The 26,048-nt window shown below is 32.7% G+C and overlaps 1 protein-coding gene across 1 annotated transcript; it reads right to left on the bottom strand.

Moving 5' to 3' along the window:
- Window positions 1–12,763: 12,763 nt before the first annotated feature.
- On the bottom strand, window positions 12,764–14,241 carry LOC137835073 (uncharacterized). The gene is made up of 3 exons (XM_068643415.1): window positions 13,897–14,241; window positions 13,142–13,588; window positions 12,764–12,901 (listed from the first exon to the last, which is right to left on the bottom strand). The coding sequence occupies exons 1-3, from the start codon at window positions 14,239–14,241 to the stop codon at window positions 12,764–12,766; spliced, it is 930 nt and encodes a 309-aa protein (XP_068499516.1).
- Between the last annotated feature and the right edge of the window lie 11,807 nt (window positions 14,242–26,048).

The following is a 26,048-nucleotide window of genomic DNA, read 5'->3' as shown; positions in this document are numbered from 1 at the left end:
TGTTTTTTGTAGAAAGTATATTAAATCTCTTAGAAATTTGAATATTTTTCTTAAAACATATGGTGATTTTTCTGGTCAATATGTTAATAACTATAAAAGTAGTTTTTTCACCATGGATAATTCTACAAGATTTGTCACCAAAATTCAACGTATTTTTTCATGTAGTCATGGTTGTTTGCCTATCAATTATTTAGGATATCTTTGTTGGTGCTCCAAAATGTCGATTTCTTCAACATTTGGTTGATAAAGTCAAATTGAAGCTAGCATCTTGGAAAGGTAAATCTCTTAGCATGATGGGTCAGATTCAATTGGTTAATACGGTGATTATTGGATTTCTAGCTTATAACTTTAATATGTATAAATAGTATGTTTCACTTCTTAAGCAAGTTGAGCAATGGTGTCGAAATTTTATTTGGACTGGTGATATTCTGAAAAAGGGCACAGCTACCATTAATTGGACAACAATTTGTTCACCTCTTGAGAATGGAGATTTGAAGATTATTAACCTTCATCATGAAAATTAAGCATATCTTCTTAAGCTTTCTTGCAACTTTGCTTATAGCAACAGGCCTTTATCTTTGCTCTTGAAAGTCAAGGTTCTTAAATCAAAATACGAGTTTAAAATGATTTATAGATCCTTCTCTCTTTGACCTGAAATTAAGCAGCTTTATTCTACTATACTTGATTATACTTCTTGGACTGTTGGTAGAAGTTCTTTTATTAATTTATGGAATGATACATGGTGTTCTACTACTTTTTTGGCAAATATTGCAAGGTTATTTGATGGTGCTAGCATTCCGGATACAATCTCTCACATTTGGACAGGTTGTGATTGGAAATTCTTTTATCTTTACAACAGATGCCTCATTTTTTTAATCATATCATGGTTAGGGAGGAGCAGGATATTCCTAATTAGATAATAGATGAGTCTGGTCGTTTGACTCTTAAATCAGTTAGGACTTTTTTTCTTGGAACCAGGAGTTCCCTATGGTTGGGGTAAATACATTTGGTCTTCATCTATTCATCCTTCCAAAACTCAAGTACTCTGAAAGGTTTTTTATGGGTGGCTTCCTACAGATCAACATATTCAGAATAAAGGTTTGCATATATGTATGTTCTATGTGTACGCTTTGTGAAAAGCATGAGGAATCTATTCAACATTTTTTTTTAATGTTCTAATGTGTTGCATATTTGGAGTTTGGTTTGGAAGATTTTTCTTACTTCTCATTTTTCTAATAAGGATGATCTTGTTTCTTTTATTAAGAGTAATGGTAGTCCTTTGGTTAATTTGATTAAGCTTATTGTGATAACTTTTTCTATTTGAATGATATGGCGTATGAGGAATCATGCTAGATTTCCGGATAAGATTGAGGTTTCTAAGGCTATTTCGGTAATTAAAGATTTAACTTATCTAGTGGAAAATTTGTCTAAAGCTTCAATGAAGAATGATATGTTGGATTTCAACATCATTGAGTTTTTTGGTATTAATACTCATAGTGGTAATGTTCTTCGTCCTCTTCCTGTTAGATAGGAGTTTCCTTCACCAGGTTGGGTTAAAATTAATATTGATGGCTGCTAGGGGGTATCTTGGTCTTGTTACTTGTGAAGGTATTTTCTATGGGAGTATGAGGTAATTTATTGGTGTTTTCTCTGCGTTTCTTGATGTTCAAATTGCTATTTTTGCTGAGTTTTATGGAGTTATACATGCTATGGAGGAAGCTCAAAAGATTGGGCTTACTAATGTCTGGCTTGAATGTGATTCTGCGTTGGTTTGTGATGCGTTCACTGCTAGGACTAATGTTCCGTGGATGCTTCGTAACCAATGAAATACTTATCTTAATTACTGTGGGAAAATCAAGTTTAGGGTTACTCATATTTTTCCTGAGAAGAATGCGTGTGCTGATAAGTTGGCTAATTTAGGATTTATTCATAGAAAATCATTTCATTGGTATAATAGGCTTCAATCTAGCCTATTCTTAGAATTCTTTATGAATAGGTATAGTCTACTTATGTATCGTTTTTGTTACCATATGGGTTTTGGTCTAGTCTCCCCATATTTTCTTTTTTGTATTTTCTTTATTTTTTTTAATAATACATTTTTCATGTGATGAGAGATGATTGTTGTTAGGTGTCAGTCTAGCTGAAATATCAAGTTACATAGTGATACATGTATTAATACATTGTTGTTAGAGAAGTAGTAGAACACCATTTATCATTCCAAAAATTAATAAAAGTACTTGTACCAATAGTCAAGAAGTATGGTCAAGAATAGTGTCATAAAACTATTTAATTCCAGGCCAAAGAGAGGATGATCTATAAACCATTCTAAGCTTATATTTTTTATTTAAGAACTCTGGCTTTCAGGAGAAAAGACCAAGGCCTGTTGCTATAAGCAAAGTTCCAAGCAAGCTCAAGAAGATACACATTATTTTCATGATGAAGGTTAACAATCTTCAAACCTCCATTCTCAAGAGGAGAACAAATCGTAGTCCATTTAACGGTAGCTATGCCTTTTTTCAGAATATCATCAATTCAAATAAAATTTCGACACCACTACTCAACTTGCTTAAAAAGTGAAACGGGTCATTTATACATATTAAAGTTATAAGCTAGAAATCCAATAATCACCGTATTGACCAACTGAATCCGACCTATCATGCTAAGAAATTTACTTTTCTAAGATGCTAACTTCAATTTGACTTTATCAGGCAAATGTTGAAGAAACTGACACTTTGGAACACCAATAAAGATAAACACTCTTAAATAAGTGAAAAACGTATATAAGTCTTTTAGTGATAGTGTTCTTACACCTTTAGGATGGGTTCTTTCAATTGTAAACATTCATTTTAATCAAGACAACATACCATTACACCATTAAAAAAATTATTTCATAAATATCTAAACACAAATTATATATTTAAAAATGGTTACTTGTACAAACTTATATATTCAACTAATGAAAGTGGACTTACATTTTCTTTATCATTTTACAAAAGAAAGTGCAAAAATATTGTTAACAACATAATCTAATCATAATTCGTTATAATGCAAAATTTTATTTCACTAATTTCGTTTACATAACGGATCGCATCAACCTTTTGCAATACTTTCTATGTTTTATTTACATTGTTGTTTTATTTTTTTAAATATTAATAAATAAATAAATAAAATATCAATAATTATTATTATAAATAAATATTTTTTTATTTGTTCTCACTTATTTATTTTTTTACTCTCTTTAAATTAAATAAGATTATTTTCACCTTGTTTTTCTTTTCTCTCCTACTTTCTCTATTATTAATTTTTAGCATTAATGGGATTGATTCGTGCAAAATATAATTGCACCTTGCAGCTACGAAAATAAGGAATAAGTAGGGGTTTCCAAAAACCCCATGTTTTTTTGTCTTTTTCTTTCTTCAAATTGCACGTAGCAATCCCATTTCATTTCATGTAAATGCATGGTCCAACCAATGGGGACTTATTTGTTTTAACTTGTATGTTTCTTCCTTCAACTTTTCCAATCTTATCAAATGTATTCAATTAATTTAATATGATATGTAATAAATGATATATAAGTGATAAATGTGGAAGGAAATGAAAGATATACATTGAGAGTTTAAGTTTTTCACTAATAAAAACTAATATATTAATAATTTATATTTGTCGAGCCATATTTTTAACAAGTTTTTGTTTCTAATTAAATTCAATCTAGATATATAAACATTTTACAAACTTTAGGTGAGACTTAAATTCATTATCTTAACTATTAGTATAATAATTTTATATTTTATTTTATTTTATTTTATTTTAATATTTCTATTAAATGGAATGAAATCATGTAAATTAATTTATATTATAATTTGTATTATAAGGAAATAATGCATTTCATGAGTAAGAGTGAATTTTACAGAGTTACATAGTGATGCCTAACATGAAAATTTTTATATAAAAAAGAGTAAATTTTACGGATTTTTTTTTAACACAGTAGATATTCGAATAAAATAAAGAAGAACAAAAGAAACAATTAGAAATTTATATTTTCTAAACTCTGACATTACATGAAGTAACATTCTAAAAAACTTTAGACGATATATTCAAATAAACTCCTTAGTAAACCACTCTATTTGCTATGAAATATTGTTTTGTTAATCAAACAAATAGTTTTCCAAACAAATATTCTAAATTAACATGCACTAAAAGAATTTGTTAAGATGATAATCCAATTTTGAAACTCGAGTTACTTTTCTTCATTGTCAAATGTATTTGTATATATGTGTACGCGCCATGACGTTGGAGCCAAATTTCAATTACACGACAACATGAGTGTATGTTGCTTTTAATTTTCTGCTTTTTGATTTGTTTTGTTTTTATATCTACGACGCACTAGTGTTATCTATTTGTATGATAAAGGAGAATCTAACTTCTTTGTTTTTTACCGTTGAAAATTGATACATGTACTCCTTTCCCATCAAGCACCATCTTCATCTCATGTATTGATGAGTCCATTATTAAAGTAGTAATCATTGTCCAATGTCCCATTAACTATCCTTATTAAAGTAGTAATCTGTCATTTTGATCTTCATCTTCAATTTGTTAGATGCTAAAACTTTAGCTTTAATGTGTTTTTTTTTGTCTTTAACTAATTACTTACTATTCAAATAGTTTCTTTATCTGTAAAGTTTGTTGAACAAGGTTGCTTTGATGATTTTCAAATTCAGCTTTGAAGACCTGAAGAACTTATTGTTTTGTGTGTGTAGTTTAGTAGATTTTGAGTTATTAATTTACATCTAATTATGATTTGTTCCTGCCGGTTGACTTGGTCGTTGGTAGACTTTTGTAGGCGAGCTCGAACTCCGTCTGTCTTGTGGTGGAACTCGTGCTTTCCTTAATGTTTGGATGTTGTTCCTGTTAAGACAGAGGGCGCCATGACGGCCGGTCGCACTCTGTCGGTCAAGTCAGTACAGGGCTATAATAAACAAGAAGTATCTAATTTAATGCTTAGTAAAGTGTTAGTTAAGCATTAGAAACAACGTACCGTAACCAGGGATCTTGAGTCCCTTTTATAGAGTGTCGCTAGGTTACCTCTTGCGATAACAACTTCTGTTACGAGAATCTTATCTCGAGTAAGAACATATTCAATGGGAGAAGATCCCGCTTCAGTGTGTGTAATCTTAACAGCACAGTTGCGCAGAATCTTATCTCCTAGGAGTGTATCAAAACTTAACAGAACAACCACCTGGATACCCATTTGGGTATCGTTCCCCAGGATCAAATCTGTTTTCACATACATTTCCATGTTATGTGCATTATAGTACCATGCATATGTTATTATGTGTCCTATATGCCAATGTTCTATCAAACCCTAACGCACTTGGGCTTAAGTTGATAGAGTACGTTTTACTTATACTAGACCCAAATGCACTATATGCACCCCTAGGCCCATTTAACAGACTTCCACAGACCTACCAGGCGTTATATGCAAAAGATTATACCAATGCATGAACGAGAGATAGTATGGACATACTTGAGCCGAAACATGTAGCCCCTTGTTCTCGACCCAACGACCGAGCTGACTTGCTTGTTGCAAATGCCGATGTCCAAACTTCGAGAACTGGGCTCTACGCACTTTGTTCCATTACATGATCCAAGCTCATATGATTCTAAATCTCTTTTTAATGTTTTTTTTTCTAAAATTTGTGTTGATTTTAATTAGTTCGTTTGTGTTTTAAATCAATTGAAAAAACTTGTGTTCAAAGTCTGGTCATTACAACAAGTTTTTCAACCAGTTGATTTATCGTGACAACCAATTGAATTTCACTTATTATTTTTAAAAGGATTTAAAAATGATTTTTTTTTCTTTTGTCTTTTTTGTAAAGCAAAAACAATCAATTATTTCGATAAATGAACTGGTTGTTTCATGTGTAATCTTTAACAGAAAGAAAAAATTCAATCAGTTTGTTTTTGAAAATCAATCAAGTGTTTTTAATAGAATTTTGTTATGGTTTTCAAATTGCTTTTAAATGCTTTAAAAAGTTTTCAATTAATGATCAAACTATTTTAACCTCTTTCTAAAGCCTATATAAAGTTTCGTTTATGATCATTTCAAAAAATGAGAAGAGAGAATTATTGAAAATGTTTTTCAAGAGAAAGATCAAAAAACTTTGAGAATCAATCTTGTCATCTTCAATCATTGCTTGTGTGTGAAGTAGGAATCTATGGTTTTTTGTTTCATTGCTTTACGACTTTGTAAAGTCCAGATGTATTTTATTTCTTTTTTCTAATTTGTATTGTGTGTTTCAGATAGTGTTTCTAAAAACTGTGGTGTTGTTAAGAGTGTTGTGTGTTCTTGAGGGGTTCAAGATCAACATTCTTGGTGTTGTGTAATTTGGTTTTGATTACTTAGTGAATTCTCAATGGTTAACTGAGGACTGGATGTGACTATTGATTAAAAGTGAACAAGTATAAATCTTTCTCTATGAATCTCTCTTTTCTTACTCTGGTAAATTGCTATATAAATTGTTATTTGGATACTTCTACATTAAACGATCACAGTTATTTCGATAAAATAACTTATTTATATTTCTTAAAAATTGTTATCATATATATATAAGACAATCAATTGATAAAAAATTTATATAAGATAAAACATAAATACGATATAGACTAAAACCAAAATTGAAAACTAATACAACTTGATAACCCTAATTGTTTTTAATATTTCACCTTATGTGAAAGCGAAGGTATAAACATGAGAAAATAACATTACAAGAAAGTCATTAAATATAAACTAATTTTAGAGACAAAAAATAATTAGTCACTATATTGATTAAATTAGATATTATTTTAAAGATTAAAAAAATTAGTTTTTGTGATTATTTTCTTATCTCTATTTAATTATTTTCCTCTGGTGTAAGTTTTTACACTCTTAATTAGATTTCAAATGATAGGGATCTAAATTATTAAAAATGAAAGATATATAGCCCTTACTACCTAGACAAATGCCTCGCTATATCGAATTCATCATTGAAATTGATATTGAGAATTAATGACAAGAGTAATATCATTACTAAGATAATAAAACTTAATAACAACAAATTAAATATATATAAAAATCAACTACCATTATGTTAAAAAGCTTTATAGAATTAAACACAATTTCTAAATTTATGATGAATTAAAAAGTTATTTAAGTGTACTTAGAAGTATCAGTGACCAAATGAGAAGAAAGGAGCAAAATGTGTGTATATTTTGTAAAAAGGTTACCTTTAACCATGACCACTTGCACACTTCGTTTTATATTTTTTTTAGTTTAATTTTGTTATTTATATAAAAAATAATAATTACACATTTTAAACGTATGAGAAAAAAAAGTTTGAACCGTATTATTATAAAACTACACATTTATAAAGACAATTTGATAAAGACAATTCGATAAAGACAAACTAAATACTTTTTATAAAGACAAAACTGAATACTTTTTTATACAAATATATTTTTATAAATACCAAGTCGGTTGAAACAGACCTATTTTTTTTGCAATTTAATATATTGATATGAACCATTTTTAATTTTTAATAATATCTTCGATAGACTTCTACTGTTTTTGTTTTATATTTATTAGAGTTAGTATTTTTTTTATTAAAATAAACTAGTATAACTTTGTTAAAAATTATATAGCCAATAATTCTACATAAAAATAAGTTTTATCAATCTAATTATTAAATTATATATTTTATAATAGTAATTTTTATATTGAATTTAATAAAATTAAACTATAATAATAAAATGTTAAAATAGTTCATATTATAATTTAAAATATATGTATATATAAGATCAATTTTTTATTTATATAAATCAAACATCAAATAATTTATATTAATGTAAAGTTATATATACATATATGATTTGTGTAAAAAAAAACTAACTTTAAGTTAAAAGGAAATGTTCAACAGACAAATATTGAATAATATAATATTTATTGAAAATTATACTGGTGGAGTTTGATCTCTTCTATATATTTTTTTTATTTTTAAATCTAATGCTTCAAATTATTGAGTATGCTTAACAATTTTAGACAAATCAATCTAGAAAGGTACCATCTAGACATACTTTTACATGGATTTTTTATTTTTTTTTGGAAAATTGTTGTTTTATATTAGATTTACATATTTTTGTTTTATTGCGGTTGTGGAAATATTTAGAAAGATATTATTTTTATTGTGATGAAAAATTAGAGATTGAAAAAGTTCATATCATAGATGCATGAAAAACGTGGTTTAACTGAATATTAGGTTTGAAAATTGATTAATTGGGTAAAGTCCAACCAATTGTTCCTAAAACAACCACAACCACTATTACAATATTCACTCTGTTTATCATTTTTGTGGGTCACTCATTAACATTGATGCCTGCACCAAACAAATGAAACCAAGACCTAAGAAAACAACACCTTGCCGACAAGAATAATAATATACTTTTTTTTTTTTTTTTTTGCTTTCAAGGTGCATAAATATTCATGAAATAAATTAATATCATTATTAATAAATTCATATGGTGTGTAATCTGCTAAGATCTCTCGCGTTTATGCAATAAATGCGTCATATTTTATTTCAATTAATGTAAACTTAAAATTGTGGATTGCTTTATTTTTTTAACCTTTTTTTTTTTTGGGCTTCCATTGATATTCTTCACTTGAACTTCCACCAATATTTAAATGGTTGATTCTTTTTCCATCTAATCAATTTTGACTCGACCCAATTGTTTATATGAAACAATTAAAGTACTCTTAACGAAATAAAAATTAGGTTAAGTTAAATGTGCACTCAATCCAGCATCCAACCCACAGCAGTTAGTGATGGCAAAGCGGGACGGACCGTGCGGGCCGGCCCGCGGCCCGCAGGTAAAAAACGCGGGGCGGGATGACCTTTTCAACCCGCTAACCCGCATTAGCCCGCCCCGCATTAGTCCGCAACCCGCGCGGGCCAGTAGCGGGGCGGGGTGGGCTGGCCCTCAAACCCGCAAGAAAAAAATATTGGCACTTAGTAGCAGCAGGGCAACCTAAACTGGGTCATGCCAATTAAATCGATTTCAAACACGATAAAGGAGCAAGACACCAGTCAGAGAAGGAGAAGTAAGCAGAGGGTATTTTTATTGTATTATTTTTATGAAAAATTAATTAATTAATTGTCATTGTTTTAATATATGCAGATGACGGAGAAGATTATAATTATGAAAAAATGGAGGAAGGTTCTACTAAGGTGGCATCCAATGTTATTGAAATGGAAGAATGTCAATAATGTTTATGTTTAATGTTTTTGAATTAATGTTTATGTTTAATGTTTTGGAATTAGGTATTTTTAATGTTTTGGAAGTGGAAGAATAGTGATATTTGATATTTATCTTAAGTTTTGATGTTTGACTATATTTGAAAAGGAAGGAAAAAAAATTAGGTTTGATAATAACAAATATATAGGTTTAATTTGACAATTTTTAATAACAAAATGTAAAAAAATAAATATTTAATTTTAAAAAAAAAAGAACGCGGGCAGGCTCTTATGCGGGGCGGGTCGGGAATTATAGCGCGCAATAACTTTGCGGGGCGGGCCAACCCGTCCCGCATTTTTGCGGGCCAAGCGCGGGGCGGGCTGGCCCGCTTTGCCATCCCTAACAGCAGTTACTGTTTGAAACTCTTTCTTCTTTGAGCGTCATTTTGTGTTTATTGAGGCAGTGGAAGCTTCACCTTCAAGGAGCCCTTCATCGAACACCAACCCAAGAGTGAAGGACGTTCATTGTTGTGATCACTAAAGCATCGTTGGTGAGGGAATTGTATCAGAGAAACACCATATGAGTATTTTAATGTAATTGTGACATTTACAAAGAGTAAAGAGAAAGAGGGCTTCGAGATATGAAGAATAGGGAGGAGGGATGGAGTACTGCGTGAAAGAAAAGAAGGAGGGAATAGTATCATTAATTTTGAAAAAAAAAGTATTACAAAAAAACCCTAAAAGGGGTTTATATACATGTGGTGTGAATAAAAAGTAGGGCACATTGCATACAATAGAAAAACAGAAAAGGGAAAGCCCAATTGGCCTAGAAGCCCAAAAGAAAAAAGCTTAAAAAAAAACTTATAATATTTTAACAGCCCCCCTCAAGCTAAGAGTACATGTTCTTCATTCCTAACTTGGAAAATAAGATATTGAATTGAGCAACAGGAAGGGGCTTGGTGAAGAAGTTTGTTGCTTGTAGGGATGAAGAGATTGGAAGCAGTTTGAGTAGGCTAGCATTAAGTTTCTCCCTGACAACATGACATTCGATCTCAATGTGCTTGGTACGCTCATGGAAGACTTGGTTATTAGCAATTTGGATGGCAACTTGATTATCACAGTAGAGAAGAGCTAGTTGTAGATGTTGAATGCGTAAATCTTGTAGCAAGTATGTTATCCATTGAATCTCACAAATGGTTGCAACAAGAGCACAGTATTATGCCTCAAAGAAGCTCCTAGATATGGTCTATTGTTTCTTGGACTTCCAAGAGATGAGTGACTCCCCCAAATACACAGAAAAACCAGTTATGGATTTGCGAGTTTCAGGGCATGTAGCCCAAATAGAATCACTATATGCTTTTAATTGAATAAGAGATTGACTGTCTAAGAAGATACCTGTGCCAGGAGTTCTTTTGAGATAACGAAGGATGCGCATTGTTGCTTGGTGATGTTCATTAGTTGGGTGTGAGACAAATTGGCTGAGATGATTGACAGAGAAAGAAATAGCAGGCTGTGTGTTGGTAAGATAAATAAGGCGTCCAATTAGTCGTCTATATGCAGTGGATTCTACATCATCAAGTGGGGTGCCTTATGTAGTTGAGAGCTTGACATTGTGCAACATTGGTGTAGGAGCAGGAGCACATCCCAGCATACCAGTGTCTTTGAGCATATCTAAAATATATTTGCGCTGATTTAAGAGGATATCAGTGGCATTGCGAGCAACTTCAATGCCCATAAAATAACTTAAATCATCAAGGTTTTTAATGTGAAAAAAATCGTGTAACAGACTAATGATAGCAGATATCTCCATAGGATTATTCCTAGTGAGAATAATGTCACCCACATAGACCAAGAGTTTTGTGGTGTGTTTGCCATCATGTTTCAAAAATAAAGAGTGGTCAGCAGTGGAAATTTTATAATTGTGTGAAACTAAGAAATTTGAGAGTTTGGCATACCATTGTCTACCTGTTTTTTTGAGACCATAAAGGGACTTTTTAGGCGGCAAACAAGATTGGGAGAAGAAGTGTGAAAGCTTGGAGGCAATTGCATGTAAACTTCTTCATCTAAGTCTCCATGTAGGAAGGCATTGTTCACATCAAGTTGCTTGAGTGTCCAATTTTGGGTTGCGGCTAGAGCAAGAAGTAGACGTAGGGTAGTCAACTTTGCTACAAGAGCAAAAGTGTCTAAAAAGTTCAGTCCTTCAATTTGGTTGTATCCATTTGCTACCAATCGGGCTTTATAACGTTCAATGGAACCATTTGCATGTTGCTCGATTTTGTAAACCCATCTACACCAAATTGCTGATTTTCCAGCTGGAAGTGTAGTCAAGAACCATGTCCCATTATCTTGAAGCGCTTGCAGTTCCTCCTTCACAACACGGATCCAAGGTGGATGTAGTACAACTTCCTCATAGTTGTGAGGTTCCTCAGTAGAAAACATTAACAGTATTGTATTTTTGAAAAACTTTGATAGAATTGAATGTTTGGTACTTACAACATTGTTGTTGATGTTTGGCACATCAAAATCTTTAAGATAAATGGGGGGGGAGGGGGGGGTCTTCTGCTGTGGTTAGATCTTCTAGGAGGTGTAGTTGTAGTCTCATTTTGCTCAACATTAGTGTCAGTCTCAAAAACATCATCAGTAATATTATCAACAATATTTTCAATTTGCATATGAATATCATCATGAGTCTGGGCATAGTGTTGAGGAATAGGTAAAGAAAGACTATTTGAGTCATTATTTTGAATATGATTTGAATGGTAAGGAAAAGAGTTTTCATAAAAAAAATAACATTTCTTGATAAATCTGTCTTATGGTTTTTAAGGTTTAGAAACAAAAAAAAACCTTTTGTGTTTGGTTTGAAACCAAGGAAAACGCCTGGAACAGCACGATTGTCCAGTTTTCTTCTGTGAGCAAGAATAGTTGAAGAATAACATAGACACCCAAAAACACGAAGGGAGGAAATATCACAAAGCTTTTTATGCAATTTCTCATAAGGCGTAGCATTATTAAGCAGTGGAGTAGGCATACAATTAATAAGGAAGCTAGCATGTTGTACAGCAAAACACCAAAAAATAGCAGAAGATTAGATTGAAAAAGCAAGTCACGTGTGACATTTAAAAGGTGTTGATGTTTTCTTTCAACAATATCATTTTGCTCAGGTGTTTCAATACAAGTGTTTTGATGTATAATTCTTTTTGATGCAAAAAAGTCATAGAGAATTCAATACCATTATCAATACAAATGGTTTTAACCTTAGTAGAAAAATGGTTTTCAGCATAAGCAATAAAACTGAGAACACTTGCCCTGACTTCAGATTTGTTATGCATGGGAAAAACCCAAGTGTATCTAGTAAAATCATCAACTATGACTTCAGTTTTAGTATTACTAGGAAAGAAAGAAAAATTCTTTTGTTTGGCTTGGTGACATGTATCACAAACATAGTTTTTATCAATATGAATATTAGGAGAGTAGGTTTGCAGAAATTTTAACCTTTCTTCTTAGGGGTTACCCATTCTAAGGTTCCAAATGTTGCTCTGTTTTGCAGTGCAACTCATAATTCTGCTATCAGTTTTATTGAAAACGTATAGTCCAACTACAAAATCAATTGTACCAATCTTGTCTTTGGTTCTGGAATTCTGTATCAGACACTCAGTGGAAGAAAAAATAAGTTCACATTTAAGGGATGCAGTCAATTGAAAAATTGATATTAAATTGAAAGAGAAATCTGGTACATACAAAACATTTTCAAGAAAAAAATTTTTATTAAAGAAAATTGTGCTAGAACATGAAACAATAACAGAATTTCCATTGGGAAGCTTAATGGTAATGGGTTTGATATGTTTATATGATGAAAAGTTTGATAAAGAAAAGCAAACGTGATCAGTGGCACCAAAATCTATAATCCAAGTATATTCATTAAAATTGGAATTTTGGAGCTTTTCGATATTACTTGTGACGGCCAAATTCTGATCTTGATGATCAGCAGAGAGAGGACCAACCTGGTTGACTTGAACTTGATTGTTGGAATTGTTGACATTTTTCAGAAGGTCCAAAAGAATTTGGTATTGATGTTGTGTGATGCGGAAATCTCCTTTGTTATTCTGTTTGTTTTGATCTTGATTACCAGAATTTTCTTCTTGAATGGTAGTGGAGATGTTGTTGGATTGAGAAGACTTACCATACTGAGATCTATACCCGAGAGGGTACCCATGTTTCTTGTAGAAAACATCAATAGTATGACCAATTTTGTTGCAGTAAGTACAAACCTTTTTATTACTACCAAAATTTGAGCCTCTGTTATCTTGGTCAGGAAAGCCATTTTTCTTAAAATAAACACTCTCACTGTGGCCCAAATTTCCAAAAAAGAACAAGTAATGGTATTGGTGTGGTTAACAGAGGTAACAGGAGTAATAGGGGTAACATTTTTTACATTAGCTACAAGAACACTATTATTAAACTAAGGCTCTTGTTGTACAAGAGAAAAAAATTTGGTAATGGTAGGGACAAGTTCCATGAGAAGAATATGTGCTTTTATATTATTGCATTGGTCATTAAGGCCACGTAAAAATTGCATTGATTGATCCTCTCTTTTTCTTTGAACAGTAACAGAAGGCACATTACAAGAACATACAAGATCAGGCCTAAAATTATCTAATTCATCCCAGATAATCCTCAGTTTAGAAAAGTAATTGGTAACAGAAAGGTCACCTTGATTGAGTGAAGAAGCTTCCATTTGAAGATCAGAGATACGTGATAAATCTCCTTGTGAGAAGTGGGCCTTGAGGTCATTCCATATGTCCAGTGCCTTATCCATCCATATGATACTTTGACGTATATGAACAGAGACCGAGTGTACAAGCCAAGATGCTACCATGTTGTTGCATCTTGTCCAGGATGAGAAAGAAGAATCGGTCTCTGAAGGTTGGGGAGCAGCACCATTGACGAATTCGACTTTATTCTTTGCGCTTAATGCCATGAGAACCGAGTGACTCCAAGAATGGTAATTTGTGGAATCAAGAACAGGAGACATAAAGGGGTGTAGCAGAATTTTCACTGGGATGCAGGTACAAGAAACTGTGAACAAAATTCTCACCTTGAACAGAATTCTTGTTTTGACTAGGGTTAGGGTTTTCGCTCCAATCTATTAGAATATATGGCCTTAAACGATAGGGGAGTGAATTGTTTAAGAGAGGTTTTTGGAAACTTTTTTAGGTTTAACAAAATTATTTGTGTGAATCCAAAACAAGAATCAAGTTAGCCAAGAATACAAGAAATTTAAACAGCAAAGCAACAGAAAAACAATTGGTTGTTTCTTCGAACAATCGGTTGTTTATACCATTAAAGCTTAAAAATAGAATTAAATGAGTTCAGAGTAAGAGAGAGATACACCAACAATTTATACTGGTTCACTCTTAAGCCAAAAGCTACATCCAGTCCCTAGAAAACCACTGGGTAATCCACTAAGCAATCAAACCAGATTACAACACACACACCACCAAAGTAGTGACCTTGAACCCTTCAAGAAACACACTCCCTTTGGCAAAACACACCAAGAGTATTTATCTTGACCACCTCAAGAACACACAACACTCATTGGCAACACAACACCAGAAATACAGTAGGTTGAGAAGGGATTACACTTGTTCATAGTAAAAACTGAAATCAATACAATTGTAATCCTATTCCACTTTCTTTGAAAACCCAAAGCTTGATGTGAATGTTCAAAACATAGAATCAATTTTGTCACAACTGAAAAACTCAAATATGTTTCTATTTATTGTTTGAAAACATAAAACAAACCATTTATATTTTCCAAAGATTGGTCAAAGCAATTAATGAAGGAGCATATTCAGTTGAAAAACATTTAAAGCACATTCAACAACCAAAACTGAATTTTGTTAGGATTTTCAAAGAAACAATCGGTTGAAACCACGAAACAACTGATTGTTTGGCTTGACAGTTAAGTCAACCAAACTAAAATAGTTTTCAACCTTTTCAAAACTACTAAGAGTAAAACAACCGGTTGCTTTGAAAAAACAATAGGTTGTTTTTCACTTAGTTGGAAAAACACTAGATTTCAAAACGGTTTTAAATCACATCAGTTTTAGATTCAACAAAGGAGTGGATCACATTCTATTCTACCCAGATCCCTCCCAAACACAGCAGCAACACCAGCCTTTCATCAAACACTTTGGATTTGGATTCTACAAAGCACTTGATCACTCTTTATCAACACAATCATTGTTCTCGTCAGCCATTTGTGTGCAAAAACACGAACTGTAAAGAATCAATCAATCGTTAGAAAGAACAAAAAGAATGCAAAACACACACAAAATATACGAAGGAGCATATTCAGTTGAAAAACATTTAAAGCACATTCAACAACCAAAACTGAATTTTGTTAGGATTTTCAAAGAAACAATCGGTTGAAACCACGAAACAACTGATTGTTTGGCTTGACAGTTAAGTCAACCAAACTAAAACAGTTTTCAACCTTTTCAAAACTACTAAGAGTAAAACAACCGGTTGCTTTGGAAAAACAATAGGTTGTTTTTCACTTAGTTGGAAAAACACTAGATTTCAAAACGGTTTTAAATCACATCAGTTTTAGATTCAACAAAGGAGTGGATCACATTCTATTCTACCCAGATCCCTCCCAAACACAGCAGCAACACCAGCCTTTCATCAAACACTTTGGATTTGGATTCTACAAAGCACTTGATCACTCTTTATCAACACAATCATTGTTCTCGTCAGCCATTTGTGTGCAAAAACACGAACTGTAAAGAATCAATCAATCGTTAGAAAGAACAAAAAGAATGCAAAACACACACAAAATATACGAAAAATAAAAAGAGAAAAGAGAAGAAGAAAGAATCTTGGCAGGACAAAATCAGAGTGCGCACAACAGAGCTCTTCTCAATGAAGAGCTTTGATACCATATCAAAGAAACACCAGATGAGTATTTTAATGTAATTGTGACTTTTAGAAAGAGTAAATAGAAAGAGGTCTTCGAGATATGAAGAATAGGGAATAGGGATGGAGCACTGCGTGAAAGAAAAGAAGAAGGGAATAGTATCATTAATCTAAAGAAAAAAAAACAATTACAGAAAAACCCTAAAAAAGGTTTATATACATGTGGTGTGAATAGAAAGTAGAGCACATTGCATACAACAAAAAAGCAAAAAAAGGAAAGCCCAACTCGCCTAGAAGCCCAAAAGAAAATGCTTAAGAAAAAATAACTTCTAATATTTTAACAACTTGGACGGCGACAGAGAACGAAGCCACCGGAGAAGAGACGACACACATGTAATAATTGATGGCAAAAACAAGAGGGGGTGAATTGTTTGTCAAAGATTTTCACAAAACTTGATTAAGAATTAACCTTTATCAAACAATCACAGATAAGAAATTAAGGAAAGCAATCAACCAAAGATACAAAACCTGTTTTCAGAATTTTAACCGATTGAAATTGCGTTTTAATCGGTTGTTTATATCAGCAACAGAAACAGAATTAACACAAACAGTTATAAGGAGTTAGAGATGGAGAGATTTACACAACAACTTTATACTGGTTCACTCAATCATTGAGCTAATCCAGTTCTCAAAACAACTTCTGAGTTCCACTAGTAATCAAATCCATATTACACCAACACACCACAAAGAGGTGACCTTGAAAATCACAAGACCCACTCACCCTCTTTGCAACACCACACACCTCCAATCAGAACACCCTTTGACTTTGCAGGATTTCACCCACACTTATAGTTAATGAAAGTACAATTACAAGAACCTTGAAAGGAATAGAAAGCACCTGAGATTATACAAACCAGGAAGCCCTGTGATCAGATCTTGTTCAAGTGCAAAGCTTTAACAATAATCTTGCAAATCTTTTGAAACATCTTTCAAAACAAATCTCAATCTCTCTTTGATCTCAAATCTGTGTAGAAAACTATTGTATTTTGATTTGAAAGAAAGGTTATATTTATAGCTCTTGAAAACTAGCCGTTCAAGGCAACATTAATGAGCTAAAACAGTTTTGATCACATTCAAAACAGTTAAAACAGGTTTTCAAAAAACTGTTATGAAAACACACAATCAACTGGTTGAAACTACGATTTAACCGGTTGAATTGGTTAGGCAGTTACATGACCAAGTCAAAAACAGTTTCAAAACCTTTATGCCAGCTAAGTGTCAAACAACCGATTATATCGATAATTCAACCGGTTGTTTTCCCTTTGCTTGGAAAAACACTTTGTTTCTTTAAAATAGATTGGTCAAGCTTTGTGCAAGGATTAAGAACTGATCTTTACATTGATTCTAAAATTCTAATTTAAACCCAAACCAAAAGCAGCACAACTTCAAGTATCATCTTCGATCTGAAACATCAAAGCTTCCTTGCTCAACAATCTCCCTCTATTTGATGGAGATAAATCCTTGGGATGCTTTTTGGAATGTTCTTGTTTAGAATATGTATAACCTGCATTCACGAGCAAACATAGAAACACAGGGTAATCTATTCCAATCAAATAAGCACCAGAAACCAGTTCCCACTAGGTGATTTCCAAAGAGGAACATCAGTCAAATCAGATGAGAAACTTGATGACTTTTTACGGCAAGTGCACCGCGTTTGTCAGAAATAATAATTGTCCATAAGGACGGATATCGATCCCACAAAGAACAGTGAATTATCGAGTACAATAATCGCTAAATATAAAAATTAGAACAGTTAAAAGTGTTTTGAATTAATTGTGTTGGTACTGATCAAAAAGAAAACAGACAAAGAATTAGTTGTTTCAATTGGAAAAATAAGGATTAGTTTCATCTTTCTCACTCTCAAGTATTTTGATTAGCATGTCAATATTAAGTTCTTTGATTGAAATTGATGCCCGTATAGAAATCATTTATATCGATTCCTCGCATATAAAATCCTTAAGAATGTCCCCTAACTATCGATCCCTCGCATAATTATAAGAACAACTTAGAACGAAGCTCAGACGTTTAATAGCAATTAACATTTCAAGTCTATTCCTAGCACTCAAATATGTTAAGAATTGTTGTTTAGGTCCGAACCCTAAAAATACCTCTCGATCAGATTTAAGATTCTCAATTTGTCACGGAAAATTAAAAGTAAAACAACAATACCAATAATCAATCAAGAACAGAATATTAATATATAAGATATCACCTCAATACATAAGAGTTTGAGTAGATTACTCCCAATCCCAAAGGGTAGAATTAGCCACGCATACTTCTAGTACCTTCCATTCTCCCAATTGGGTTACAATTCACTCTATGGTGTTTTCCTCTCAATCTAGCACACTAAGGTTGAGCCTCTAGCCCTTTATTTATCCTAGTTTTCTAAGGTTAGGCTAACGGGCTAAATGATAAAACATAAAAAAGGCCCAATCTTCATTTGCACCTTTTTCCATTCTGGGACCTTCTATCTTTATCTTTTTAGCTCAAATCATTCATTTTTAATCTAAATCTCCAATCTTCCTTAGAAATCTACAATTAACACCAAATTTGGGAATAAAATACTCTTATTCAAATAAAAATCATAAAAAATGTTAAAAGGTATAAATTCATAAAGTAGGGATTATTTTTTATGTAAATTAGCAATAAATCCTCATAAATGTCTATATTTTAATATGAAATATTACTGAAATTAGACACTTATCAGTGATTTCCAAAGAGGAACATCAGTCAAATCAGATGAGAAACCAGTCAACATACAAAGGTGCAAACATAGATAAACAATCGGTTATTTCACAGAAATAACTAGTTGAAATTTTGTATCAGAGTTTTCAACAGTTTGAAAATTTCAAATTTAAACCCGTTAAACAGTTATAGCAACAATGTTCAAAGCAGTAATAAGTATAAGTAAATAAGAACATTACAGAACCCAATCTTCTCCCCCTATTTTGTCTTATCAAATAGACAAAAGGAAGAATTAAAACATCATAAAAGAAAAATAAAATTGCTCAGAAATTTAAACCAAAAAATTAGAAGGAAGGATTGTTCTCCCTTTCAAATTGTAGTTCCATAATCTAATTCTGAACCACTTCTATCTGTTCATCTAGGGTTGAAAAACGTGAATCCATATGATTAAACCTTGACTCACACAAATCATGGAGATTCCTTTTATTCTCAGCAAATGTGTCCATGCGATTGATCATCAATCTTTCAAAAGGAGGCATTGTGATCATTCTTTTTCCCATGTAAGCATCATTGTAACCAACCTCTTGAGTCTCAGCAGCAGGTTCATCTTGTGTTGTTGCATCTTCAAGTTCATCCCCATCATTGGTTCCACTTGGGCGAGCTTGATCACCATCCTTGCTCACCCATCTCCCACCAATTTTAGTAAACCCCATTTTGCTTAGGGATCCACTGTTAATCTCACTTGAGTGTTTGATAATTTCGGCTATCTCCCCTTCTATGTCCACTTCAAAATAGTGAAGAAATTTAGAGAATAAAATTGCATAGGGATAGTGAAAGTCACATAACCTCATGGATTTTTGCATATGCTCCTTGATAGTATGGATCCAATTGATCCTCACTTTATTCATGATGCAATAGATCAGCAGGAGGTCTTCCTCAGAAATAGTGGAGTGATTACTCCCCCTAGGTGTGATGATCCATGACACTATGAAGGCTATGAGCCTTTCATCAAGCTTTAACCATCCAACTAAAAAATTTCTCACTTTGGAGAGGTGATTCTAGAGACAACTTTTGTAGAACTGCATTTTGTTGAATTCTTCAACAATTCCTAGGTTTCCTCTGTTGATCCTCAGCCCAGAGAATTTCAATCCATCCACAGTAGCCCATACTTCATTTGTGATGACCATTTCTACACCTTTCACATGAGAAATAAGTGAGTCACCATTGAATTGAAGGTTAGTGTAAAATACATTCATCAAATCTGGATAAATGTTTCCACTTAGCTCAAGAAAACGTTTCAACTTTTGTTCCTTGAGTAAGCTCCTCACAATATTCAGATTTTGCTGCTTCATTGATGTAAAGGAGACAAAATTGGGTGTACTGACACTTTTCCTACTAGTTTCATGTAGGTATTTGTCAATCAATTCTGATTCTCCAGAGAACCACCCTTCAAGCTTTCTACCACTCCTAACAGCCCTGGTTTTCATCCTTTTAGTAGATGGAGGAGTTCTAGCCATAGCTTAATTCAGAAAGGAACTTTTGCACACTGTAGAGAAAACTTTAGAGTAGAGGAAAAAAAAGAACAACAGATTGTTTGTGTGTAAAACAACAGCTAATTGCAATCCTTATATAGCCATAACACTTGGTCAAATTTGGCATTATGTGGGTTGTTTTCAACACAAAAAAATATGTTTTTGTCAGTCAAACAGAAAGTACAGATACTCACATGTTGATTTGACCAAACTTTAAAAGCAACTTTAATTTCCAAGATAAGAAGAATCTGATTTATTAAGAGCAGTTATAGCATAGTCAAATTGGATTCAAACATGTAATTGATACAATATTGACCACATATATCATTGGGTTTGAACAGAATTACAAATCAGAACTTAGAAATTAAAAACAGTTTTTCTCAGTGCTGACAAAGAGAAAACAATCGGTTGAAATTCTGCACTGATGAAAAATTTTGAGAAAACCAGATTTTCAACAATCATGTTATATTCAAACATCAAGGTTTATAATGTACACAGGTTGTATAAGGAATAGATGAAATACAAGGTAATTATAATCCAGGCATATTGATGGCATTTCATGAAGGTCTTCTTGAATCATGTAAGAAAAAGTGGTGCGGAAGCTATGAAGATGCGTGAGCAAGATCCTCCTAAGAGTGGTGTTGATCTTGAAGGTGCATGATATGTATGAAGCTAGGGAGGTTCGGCCAACCCAAGGAGAGGTGAAGGAGATGAAGTTTAGAGCCTAGAATTCTAGGAGAAGCAAAGCTTGGCACAAAATGGCAGCATAACTTTACTCACAATAAACTTGAAAATACAAGGTGTAGGCTCCTCCTTTTATAGGCTAAGGAGGACCATAATGCAACCCTAATGCTAGCCAAATGAAATGTAAATGTGAAGCACATGGGTGCACATGGCACATGGGTGCACAAATGAGCACATGGGGAGGGGTGTGTCTAGTTTTTATGCTCACCCCCTCCATGGGCTTTCTAGACCGGCCTTGGTAAATTTAGAGGTTTTTTTAGAAACTCTAAGTTTACCTAGGTTGGTGTTTTAGGTGCCAAAATTAATTCTAAGAAAATTACAAATAAAGTTCCTATGCTAATTTTGACAAGAAATTAAAGTCTACTCTACACTAGAGTTTATGGCATTTGAACATGTAAAAGAACGTCTTCTTGGATCCTCTTGGCCATAACTCTATGGTTGGCCCAAATCTACCCTTTGGTGGGCTTGCATGTGGGCTTGTGCTTGGGCCTCTTCCATCACATATAGAACAAACATTGAATTGGATTTAAGAGCCAATGTTTCAACAAAGAGAAGAACAAGAAAATTATCCTCAGATTATAGTTACACAAATGTAAGCAGATCATAGAATCAGGACAAGGCTTTGACTTGTACACAAATCTTCTTGAGATCTTGTTCTTTCTGACCCTTCAAGTAGAGTCAAAAATCTGCAAAACAGATTTTGTTAAATCACAAGGTTTGATCCCTTAAAGAACTTGGGACCCTCTGTGTTAGACTTGTCTTTGGAACCATCAAAACATCTCGGAATCCATTTAAATATCCCTTTAGGCACAAGAGATTTTCGAAACCTGCAATACCTAACTGAATGACCTTTCTTCATGCAATAGAAGCATGTAACAACCGGTTGAATCAACCTTTTAACCGATTGTTTTTCTGGTGCAGTTGAAAAAGGTTTTGAAATCCCATTTCCTTTGCTTTGAGGATAAAAACCTAAACCAGCTTTTCCAAAAACACAATTTTGAGATGCAAGAACATCTTCAAAGTTGGATTTTCCAGTTGTAAGTTTGTCCAAGGTTTTCAAAAGATAGTGAATCTTTCTTTCAAGATTTTCACAATTTTCACAAACTTTTAACTCACAACTGCAAGATGAGTTTTTGTAAATTAAATCAAGGTTTTCAAAATCTTCTTTTGTTTTTCCCAACTCTTCATCCAGAGACTTGACTCTGTTTTCCAGCCAGTTATTTAAACCTTTCAACTGGTTGTGAGAAAGTGTCAATCGAGTAGCTTCTTCATGAGTTTCATTAAAAGCTTCAAGCAATTGATAATAGTTGTTACCTTTGATTGAAGATGATGAACTCATGTTGCTGGACACAGATGCTCTAACGCACAAGTTTGCTTCTTCATCGTCAGAAGAGCTTGAGGATGAAACTTCATTGTCATCCCATGCCACATATGCCTTTTTAGCTTTTCCCCTTTTCTTATTTTTGAAATCTGTTCTTTCTTTGATTTCATTGTTGGGGCATTCTGCCTTGATATGACCCTATTCACCACAACCATAGCAAGTGTACTTGTTAATATTAAAATCATTAGGTTTCTTTTAACCATACCTTTTTGAAGCTTGACTTTTCTTCTTCAAGAACTTGATGAATTTTCTTGATAACAAACTCATGGTGTCTTCATCACTTCCACTTGAGTCTTGTTGTTTATGATTGCAAGCTTTGGATGTTATCCCCTTGTTGTGTTTGTCCTCACTTTCTTGGACAACAAGCCTATTCATTTCGAGATCGTGTTCCCTAAGCTTACCAAACAATGATGCAGCAGTCATTGATGTTAAATCTTTCGATTCTGAGATGGCAGTGACCTTTGGCTGCCATGTTCTATCAAGACATTTCAATATCTTGATGTTCAGCTCCTCCTTGTCAAAAGTCTTACCTAGACTCATCAAGTGATTCACTATGTGAGAGAACCTCTTATGCACATCACAAATGGTCTCTCCCTTCTGCATTCTAAAGAGTTCATACTCTTGAATAAGAGCATGCTTTTTGGCTCGCTTGACATCGTTTGACCCTTGATGTGTGACTTCAAGAATGTCCCACATTTCCTTTGTTGAGCTACACTGTGATACCCTGAAAAATTCATCACAACTCAAGGAAAAGGTTATTATATTCTTAGCAATCCAATACTTGGCTTTTTTACTTTCAATCTTAGTCCAATCAGATGAAGGTTTATCAATTAAAACCTCATCTCTTTTGACTTGAGGTATAAAGGGACCATTTTCAATTGTTTCCCAAATACCCTTATCAGTTCAAATGCATAAAGATTTTCATTCTCACATTCCAAAAATGGTAATTGACCCCACAAAACAGTGGTAGCCTATTTATGGAAGCACCTTCCCCAAAAGGCAACTTGTCAGCCATGTAAAAAGATTTTTCAGAAAGAAAAACAAAAACCTGAATATTTTTCAAGAACCTAACTCTTGATGCCAATTGTAATAATTGATGGCTAAAACAAGAGGGGGTGAATTGTTTGTCAAAGATTTTCGCAAAACTTGATTAAGAATGAACTTTTATCAAACAATCACATATAAGAAATTAAGGAAATCAATCAACCAAAGATACAAAAACTGTTTTCAAAATTTTAACTGATTGAAATTTCGTTTTAATCGGTTGTTTATATCAGCGGCAGAAACAGAATTAACACAAACAGTTATAAGGAGTAAGAGATAGAGAGATTTACAAACAACTTTATATTGGTTCACTCAATCTTTGAGCTACATCCAGTTCTCAGAACAACTTTTGAGTTCCACTAGTAATCAAATCCAGATTACACCAACACACCACAAAGAGGTGACCTTGAAAACCACAAGACCCACCACACCCTCTTTGCAACACCACACACCTCAAGTCAGAATACCCTTTGAGTTTGCAGGATTTCACACACACTTACAGTTAATGAAAGTACAATTACAAGAACCTTGAAAGGAATAGAAAACACATGAGATTATACAAACCAGGAAGCCCTATGATCAGATCTTGTATCAGTTCAAAGCTTTAACAGCAATCTTGCAAATCTTCTGAAAACTTCTTTCAAAAACAAATCGCAATCTCTCTTTGATCTCAAATCTATGTAGAAAACTTGTGTATTTTGATTTGAAAGAAAGGCTATATTTATAGCACTTGAAAACTAGTCGTTCAAGGCAGCATTGATGAGTTAAAACAGTTTTGATCACATTCAAAACAGTTAAAATAGGTTTTCAAAAAACTGTTATGAAAACACACAATCAACCGGTTGAAACCACGATTTAACCTGTTGAATTGGTTAGTCAGTTACATAACCAAGTCAAAAACAGTTTCAAAACCTTTAAGCTAGCTAAGTGACAAACAGCCGATTATATCGATAATTCAACTGGTTGTTTTCCCTTTGCTTGGAAAAAACACTTTGTTTCTTTAAAACAGATTGGTCAAGCTTTGTGCAAGGATTAAGAACTGATCTTTACATAGATTCTAAATATTCTAATCTAAACTCAAACCAAAAGCAGCACAGTTTCAAGCTTCATCTTGGATTTGAAACATCGAAGCTCCGATGCTCAACAACGCAGAATTTAAGTTTTCTCGTTGCTTGTGGGTCCTGGATAATTTTAGTCGAATGTGTGTTTTGACTTGCGGATATTATTATCCAGACGGTGGTTTTTTGGTTTCGAATGTGTGTTATCCGGAAGTGTCATTTTATGTTGCGGATGTATGTTCATAAGCTTTTTTTGCAGAGCTTAATTTCGGAACACAAATAACTATTCTGGATGTGTATATCTGGAATTCAAAATCTAATTTTGGATAATTTTATCCGAAAATCATTTTCCTATTACGGCCATATGCGTTCGGAACTTATATTTCTGTTACAGACGTCCATAACTCAACTTTCTCTACACCTCAGCACTGTTTTTCAAAATAAAGAAGACAAAGACAGAATGAGGTTTTAAAACTTTGGTTGGGTGCCAGTCAAAATTGATTTGGTGCAGGAAGCAATTGTCAGTTTAAATCTCATTGCATTCTCCACTCCCATGTTTATAAACCTACATATAGGAATGGTAATGTACATCCGTTTCGTATTGGTTTATTAAACTTTTGGTTAACAAATGTGGGTTGACTGAACTCGTCCCAATTTGGTTTGATTTTATTGGTCTACTTTACTTAAGATGTGAATCATAAGTTTGTGAGTTAACTTATATAAAAAAATTAAATGTAAATTTTTAATAAATTTATTTTTTATTTGTTAAATTATTTTTTTTTTATTTAGATGAATTAAGTAAATGATTTCATAATATTATTCTCACGACACGTGCATAATAAGATATAAGTAAAATAATTATTATGATGTTCTGATTTTCAATGAAATTTAGATTTTAATTCTACAAATAAAGTGATTAATAGAATATTTTATTAAATATAAATTTTTTTTAAGGTAATACATGTAGACACGTGATTATTATTCTAATTGAAAAATAGTATAAAATAATATCTATCTCATATATATAATACTATATTTAAATTTTATTATAAAAATGACTTAAGTCCGACTATTATATTGGATGAATATTGAAACATAAACAATATATGCATTTCAGAACAAAAACTCACTATTAAATATAAAAAAAAAACGCCTTCAAGCCAGTTTCATGAAGTTGTTATGACTTATGGATTGAGGGAGTTTCTCCCAGCAGTCCATACTTCAAAAAATACTTAAATTATTCTTTGACATTTTTCATTGAAGCTTTTTTCTTAAATTTTGGAATGTGGAATCCGAAGACTTCCAAGGTTATAGAATCTTGTACAATTCAGAAATTTTATCGGAATACAAATTTGTATTTTGG

This window comes from Phaseolus vulgaris, chromosome 11 (assembly GCF_000499845.2).
Source record: "Phaseolus vulgaris cultivar G19833 chromosome 11, P. vulgaris v2.0, whole genome shotgun sequence".
NCBI lineage: Eukaryota > Viridiplantae > Streptophyta > Magnoliopsida > Fabales > Fabaceae > Phaseolus > Phaseolus vulgaris.
The sequence above is the reverse complement of the archived record's forward strand: the minus strand, read 5'-3'. Positions and strand labels throughout refer to the sequence as shown.